The sequence below is a fragment of the Oncorhynchus kisutch genome, linkage group LG13 (assembly GCF_002021735.2).
Source record: "Oncorhynchus kisutch isolate 150728-3 linkage group LG13, Okis_V2, whole genome shotgun sequence".
Taxonomy (NCBI): Eukaryota; Metazoa; Chordata; class Actinopteri; order Salmoniformes; family Salmonidae; genus Oncorhynchus; species Oncorhynchus kisutch.
This window is the reverse complement of record NC_034186.2, coordinates 9184787-9192727: the sequence shown is the minus strand read 5'-3', so window position 1 is coordinate 9192727 and position 7941 is coordinate 9184787. Positions and strand designations below refer to the sequence as shown.

Below are 7941 nucleotides of genomic sequence, written 5' to 3'. Positions count from 1 at the left end.
TCTGCTCTTATTTTTCTTCCTGGAGAATGACATGTGAAAAGTGCTGTTTTTTTATTTTTTAGCTTGGAGGACACACAAGCTTAACTGCTGCCATCTAGTGATGAAACTGCATGAGAGAAAACACACCCAACAGCGTAGTGATCTTGGCCTTCTAGTCAGCGTTAGGTTGAGACACTTAGTGCTAGGAGAGTAGTTAGCCACTTTAGACCCAAAAAACATGTTCTTATTTTAATAAGAAACAAAACAGATTTAGTTGTCTCACTGACTCAAGTATTGACTCATTGGTCTCGTACTGTAGGTCTGTAAAGGATTAAACATATTGGGAAGAATGGTATGCTGAACAACGCTCTCTGTGTATCGCTATCACCAAGTCACTAGTGCTTGGTTCTACTGTATAAATATCTTCATAATAATATGTTATTGTATCTCTCCTCTGCTGTTTATAATGTGGTAATACAATATTCTGGTTAGCTGAAAACTCAAACCATTACATGTTCACAACTCATTTTCATGATTCTCTGAAACACTTGATGAATGTCCCATTTGTTGTTACCAATTAATGGTTTGGTATTTCTGTTCCGTAGGTGACTGTGTGGCAATACTGTAGTACATGTGTCGTGGTAATTGGTTGTGTTAATGGTGTGTTGTCTCTGTCGCGTGCCTGCGTGCGTGCCTGCGTGCGTGCCTGCGTGCGTGCCTGCGTGCGTGCCTGCGTGCGTGCCTGCGTGCGTGCCTGCGTGCGTGGTGACTGTTCCCAGGGTTTCCCAGAGTCCGGTGGGCCAGAACTTTACCTTTGTGCTGACGGACATCGAGAGCAAGCAGAGGTTTGGCTTCTGCAGACTCACGTCCGGCTGCCGTGTCTGCATCTGTCTGCTCAGGTACGACACGTACGACTTACAAATAGGACCTTTCAACAAGGTTATTCTCCACCTACTGGCCGATTTGATCAATCAGTTATGCAAATCCAGTTCAGTATTTCTATTATTTTTTTTGAAAAGAATTTTGTCACAATTATCCAACTTATGAGGAAAGACGTATATTATCGTTAGTTATTCATAAATAAATACAATTTAAAGTTGTAATATCCTCACTTCACTTGTTATAATATGCAGATTACATTTCTTAATTGATTGGGGAGACGGTGAGGTTTTGGAAGTGAAAGAAACTCGTGTAGACAATGATACTGTTTCTTTGGAAGCAATATGCATCCGAGTGTTAGCCTCTTGAAGTTAGTCATGTCAGTTACAGTATACTAAACTCCTGAATTCCCTATTCATTCGGTCCCTATAATATTATTCATTTAGTTCTATTTTACAGGACAAACAATTGAAGTAACAACCTGTCAATGACAACTATGAAGTATCGTTTTAGTAGTAGATTGAAGATGGTAGGTTCAACCCCCCCCCCCCCCCCCCCCGAGATATTGTTTAGCACAGATTTATCTAAAATATTATGTCATGTTTTATTATTGCACAGAAAGATATCTAAGTAAAAACTACATTTTAAAAAGACCTTTTAAATTAAACCACATTTTATGTAAAAATAAATTGACAACGTCCTTTCAATAAGAAACATTTAATTAGTAAAACAGTATAGTTGAATTAACCACAGGAGCAATGGGAATTTGCACAATAATACAAAATATTTTTTTGGGGGGGGGGATATTGACGACAGTCGCAGGGTTTATCTTGTTCTTGATGAGCTGCTGTCGAGATGAGCTGTACCCCCCCCCCCCCCTCCACCCCTCAACTCCCCCGGACAGCCACCACCACCATGTCCTTTGTTTCTCTCTTCTCGTTATTCAGCTACTGGCACAGAAGCACGGCAAAGGAAGCCGCTCGGCCCATAATTATGCATGAAGCCTCGCTGCCAATTAGCAGAGACTCCCATGCCCCTGTTTCTGAGTCCTACATGCTAATTCATTTGACATATGATGTATACAATTCATTATGCATTCTGAGTAGTTTGCATGGCTTGCTTCATTCATCATAAGAAATGTATAGAAAGTTTTTATTCTTCTCTCTGTGTGTGTGTGTGTGTGTGTGTGTGTGTGTGTGTGTGTGTGTGTGTGTGTGTGTGTGTGTGTGTGTGTGTGTGTGTGTGTGTTTTAAAGACTTCACAGTTCTTTGTTTTTGTGGCCTGTTATATTTATGTTTGTCTCTTAAATAGACCCACTGTGTGGGGAAAAAGATTAGTGAAAATATTTTACTACATAATAACAAAGATGCATATTTTTGATATCTCATGGTTTATACATGTGATACATGTATACAAATGTGATTTTTCACATCAATGACAGAGAGTAAAGACCCAGTCTCAAGTTTATTCAGTTGTTTTATCAAGATACACAACTGGGAAGTAGTTGATAATTCTTAGATAAACAATCCAAGTTGTGATCATATTGAATAATATGTTGTAATCATATTCAACAGATAAAAATTTAGACGATCAACAAATGTCCCTCCGACGATATTTCTAGCCAGCTACCTTCATTTAAAGTGTTTGTTGTGTTTGTTCCCCGGATATAAAACAAAAGTAATTCAAACCATTTGGGTCCCTGTGATTGTTGAAGTACTGGGACTATAAAATTGTCACCTATGCTTACACAAGGAAGTGGCTTAATGACTAGGACAGTTTTACATGGCCAGGGCTTTGTAGTGCTACGACTAAAGCCCAGGCCAAAAAGGGCCGTGCTACCTTCAGGCCAAAACCTTTTTAAAGAGGTACAAAAGCTTCGATTTTACAGTCTTTTCTTCCTTCCCCTCGACCCTCATCCTCCGCCTCCTCTTCTTTCCTTTGGTAATTCTCTCAGAAACCGCCTTCGGACATGTGACATCAGGTCGCTGATGAGAGAAGGCTGTTTCCTTGATTTTATTTGGCGGCTGAGAATTGGGTTCCTTTTTAGGGGCGTTAGCGCTCCCGTTAGTGGTCACTGAGCGGGACGCCGGAGGGCATTTCCTTCCCAGTACTTAACCTTTAACCCCGGGAAAGTAAAGGTGTAATGAAATCTTCCAGCGAGCCAGCTACAAGGTGCGAGTTGACTGGGTGTAGAGGGAGATTTAAGACCCATCCAGGGATTAGGAATAACACACAACAGGTACTTCATGGAAGCAAACAGCGGAGACGCGGCTACGTCGTTAAAAACCTGTCGTTTACTAATCACATGACAACCTAGCCGAAGATACACACCTATTTATTTGCCCTGAAATGGATTGAGAGATTGCAGTTGGTTTATATTGATATCCCAACGCCAGAAAACATAACTCTCATCTCTCTGTTGTCATTTGTTTAGTTGGAAATTACATAATTTATGTCCTTACAAAAAAACCACCAGTTAATTGATTTGAGCTTTTAGAGAATATTTGTCTTCAACAGAATTATAATAAATAGATTTCATCACTTCTACTGCTGGGTTTATATCTTCTGACCATCCCTGTGTGTGGTGTTATAGTTGATAGAGAGTCTGAGGGTCGGGGTAGGGGATACAGTCTGAGGGTTGTGGTAGGGGATACAGTCTGAGGGGTCGTGGTAGGGGATACAGTCTGAGGGGTCGTGGTAGGGGATACAGTCTGAGGGGTCGTGGTAGGGGATACAGTCTGAGGGGTCGTGGTTGGGGATACAGTCTGAGGGTTGTGGTAGGGGATACAGTCTGAGGGTTGTGGTCTGGGAAACAGTCTGAGGGTTGTGGTAGGGGATACAGTCTGAGGGTCGGGGTAGGGGATACAGTCTGAGGGTCGTGGTCTGGGAAACAGTCTGAGGGGTCGTGGTTGGGGATACAGTCTGAGGGGTCGTGGTAGGGGATACAGTCTGAGGGTCGTGGTAGGGGATACAGTCTGAGGGGTCGTGGTAGGGGATACAGTCTGAGGGTTGTGGTAGGGGATACAGTCTGAGGGTTGTGGTAGGGGATACAGTCTGAGGGGTAGGGGATACAGTCTGAGGGGTCGTGGTAGGGGATACAGTCGGAGGGGTCGTGGTAGGGGATACAGTCTGAGGGGTCGTGGTAGGGGATACAGCCTGAGGGGTCGTGGTAGGGGATACAGTCTGAGGGGTAGGGGATATAGTCTGAGGGGTCGTGGTAGGGGATACAGCCTGAGGGGTCGTGGTAGGGGATACAGCCTGAGGGGTCGTGGTAGGGGATACAGTCTGAGGGGTAGGAGATACAGTCTGAGGGTCGTGATAGGGGATACAGTCTGAGGGGTCGTGGTAGGGGATACAGTCTGAGGGGTCGTGGTAGGGGATACAGTCTGAGGGGTCGTGCTAGAGGATACAGTCTGAGGGTCGTGGTAGGGGATACAGTCTGAGGGGTCGTGCTAGGGGATACAGTCTGAGGGGTCGTGCTAGGGGATACAGTCTGAGGGGTCATGCTAGAGGATACAGTCTGAGGGGTCGTGGTAGGGGATACAGTCTGAGGGGTCGTGGTAGAGGATACAGTCTGAGGGGTCGTGGTAGGGGATACAGTCTGAGGGGTCATGGTAGGGGATACAGTCTGAGGGGTCGTGGTAGGGGATACAGTCTGAGGGGTCGTGCTAGGGGATACAGTCTGAGGGGTCGTGGTAGGGGATACAGTCTGAGGGGTCGTGCTAGAGGATACAGTCTGAGGGGTCGTGGTAGGGGATACAGTCTGAGGGGTCGTGCTAGGGGATACAGTCTGAGGGGTCGTGGTAGGGGATACAGTCTGAGGGGTCGTGCTAGAGGATACAGTCTGAGGGGTCGTGGTAGGGGATACAGTCTGAGGGGTCGTGGTAGAGGATACAGTCTGAGGGGTCGTGGTAGGGGATACAGTCTGAGGGTCGTGGTAGGGGATACAGTCTGAGGGGTCGTGGTAGGGGATACAGTCTGAGGGGTAGGGGATACAGTCTGAGGGTCGTGCTAGGGGATACAGTGAGGGGTCGTGGAAGGGGATACAGTCTGAGGGGTCGTGCTAGGGGATACAGTCTGAGGGGTCGTGGTAGGGGATACAGTCTGAGGGGTCGTGATAGGGGATACAGTCTGAGGGGTCGTGGTAGGGGATACAGTCTGAGGGTCGTGGTAGGGGATACAGTCTGAGGGTCGTGGTAGGGGATACAGTCTGAGGGTCGTGGTAGGGGATACAGTCTGAGGGGTAGGGGATACAGTCTGAGGGGTCGTGGTAGGGGATACAGTCTGAGGGTCGTGGTAGGGGATACAGTCTGAGGGGTTGTGGTAGGAGATACAGTCTGAGGGTTGTGGTAGGGGATACAGTCTGAGGGGTAGGGGATACAGTCTGTGGGTCGTGGTAGGGGATACAGTCTGTGGGTCGTGGTATGGGGATACAGTCTGAGGGGTCGTGGTAGGGGATACAGTCTGAGGGGTCGCTGTAGGGGATACAGTCTGAGGGGTAGGGGATACAGTCTGAGGGTCGTGGTAGGGGATACAGTCTGAGGGGTCGTGGTAGGGGATACAGTCTGAGGGGTAGGGGATACAGTCTGAGGGTCGTGGTAGGGGATACAGTCTGAGGGGTCGTGGTAGGGGATACAGTGTGAGGGGTCGTGGTAGGGGATACAGTCTGAGGGGTAGGGGATACAGTCTGAGGGGTCGTGGTAAGGGATACCGTCTGAGGGGTCGTGGTAGGGGATACAGTCTGAGGGGTCGTGGTAGGGGATACAGTCTGAGGGGTCGTGGTAGGGGATACAGTCTGAGGGTCGTGGTAGGGGATACAGTCTGAGGGGTCGTGGTAAGGGATACAGTCTGAGGGGTTGTGGTAGGGGATACAGTCTGAGGGGTAGGGGATACAGTCTGAGGGGTAGGGGATACAGTCTGAGGGGTAGGGGATACAGTCTGAGGGGTCGTGTTAGGGGATACAGTCTGAGGGGTCGTGTTAGGGGATACAGTCTGAGGGGTCGTGGTAGGGGATACAGTCTGAGGGGTAGGGGATACAGTCTGAGGGGTCGTGGTAAGGGATACAGTCTGAGGGGTCGTGGTAGGGGATACAGTCTGAGGGTCGTGGTAGGGGATACAGCCTGAGGGGTCGTGGAAGGGGATACAGTCTGAGGGGTAGGGGATACAGTCTGAGGGTCGTGGTAGGGGATACAGTCTGAGGGGTCGTGGTAGGGGATACAGTGTGAGGGGTCGTGGTAGGGGATACAGTCTGAGGGGTAGGGGATACAGTCTGAGGGGTCGTGGTAAGGGATACAGTCTGAGGGGTCGTGGTAGGGGATACAGTCTGAGGGGTCGTGGTAGGGGATACAGTCTGAGGGTCGTGGTAGGGGATACAGTCTGAGGGGGTCGTGGTAAGGGATACAGTCTGAGGGGTTGTGGTAGGGGATACAGTCTGAGGGGTAGGGGATACAGTCTGAGGGGTAGGGCATACAGTCTGAGGGGTCGTGGTAGGGGATACAGTCTGAGGGGTCGTGTTAGGGGATACAGTCTGAGGGGTAGGGGATACAGTCTGAGGGGTCGTGGTAAGGGATACAGTCTGAGGGGTCGTGGTAAGGGATACAGTCTGAGGGGTCGTGGTAGGGGATACAGTCTGAGGGGTCGTGTTAGGGGATACAGTCTGAGGGGTCGTGGTAGGGGATACAGTCTGAGGGGTAGGGGATACAGTCTGAGGGGTTGTGTGTGGGTCAGAGATGAACTGGTTTACTCTGTGAGTATACAGTACTTTGAAGGGACATGAGCTTTAAAACGTCTGGAGAGATAACCAAGCCCCCCACACACAGTGATGGATGTCTTTCTATCTGGGACTTAGGAAACACAAACAGGTCTAAGCTGCTAACTGGGGAGAGGAGCAGTGCTTACTGACATAGTTTCATTTAAGACAGAAGAAACGCATACCACAGAAAAACCTCAGCCTAATTTTGCTAAGGCGAGATGTAGTCCGGTGTCCCTATCTGGGTATCACGATGAGTTGCGGTTCGCTGCTCTCTGCTACACCAATCATTTCTTTGTCTCTAAAATAAAAGATTACAGCCGGGTCATTAAAGGAGTGTGATGGTTGAGAGGGTCGTGAGGCCTGACGAAGGAGAGGCTGACAGGACAGATGAGGAGAGAGAGAGAGAGGACTATTTAAATAAACCCTGACGTGGGATATGGAAGGGATTAGTGTCCAGGAGCCTAGCTTCTTAAACAAAGGGCAAGAGGAGACTGATAATGACGATTTCAGTGACCTGCTCCAATTGTTTGGTTTTTTTTGCATTTTTTTGGTGGTATTGATTAACTTCAACACACATAGAAATATCCACTGCTAATTTGTGTGGCAACATGGTATATTTCTCTCTTTAGGTTTCTGTTTTTAAATGTCCAGTCAGCATGTTCATTTTGTAGATAACACAGGCATGTTAGGTTTTGGGTTTCGACAGTGTGTGACCTGATTACGGTGAGATCTTCATGCGGACATCAAAACATTGGCATGTGAAGAAGCTGATTTGATCCAGGTTAATGGTCACTGAGGTCCCCCGTTTGGCTGCGCTTGGGAACCGCCACGTCATTGGCCCCTTGCGGATTTAGCAATATTAAAATTTGCATTAGGTTGACTTTGTTTTCTTGTTGTGCGTTAATTCCAGTCTGCAGAGCAGCCAGTGACCCATGCCCTGAGAACTACCCAGCATCCCCTTGTCTCTACAGGACTTCCATGGCTAATAAAAGTCCCTCAGCCAAGCCCTACACACACACACACACACACACACACAAACACAAACCCTTTTTTACTGAGGATTACAAATCAAACACTCTATTGTGATCCCCTTAGAATCCCTTTGTATTAGCCTACTACATTAGTCAGCTTAGAGACAGTATTTTAATGGAAGTTTCATTGTAATTAATTTAAGTTTCATTTTGACCGTATTCATTCATTCATTTGTTCTTCATTTCATCCTTCAGTCAGTTAGTGAACATTAATGAAGCATCTATTTATTTGTTGAAGTGCAGATTGATAACGTTTTCCACTGTCATTAATGCCAGACGTTTTCTAAAATACATGTTAAC

At 47.3% G+C, this 7941-nt stretch overlaps 1 protein-coding gene across 1 annotated transcript in view; it reads left to right on the top strand.

The window, feature by feature from the left end:
- Positions 1 to 7941, top strand: part of LOC109880506 (DENN/MADD domain containing 1B) — a 231854-nt gene that overhangs the window by 107342 nt on the left and 116571 nt on the right. The window contains exon 5 of the mRNA XM_031838030.1: positions 759 to 878. Coding sequence (XP_031693890.1) covers positions 759 to 878 — 120 coding nt within the window. The remainder of the gene's footprint in view (positions 1 to 758; positions 879 to 7941) is intronic.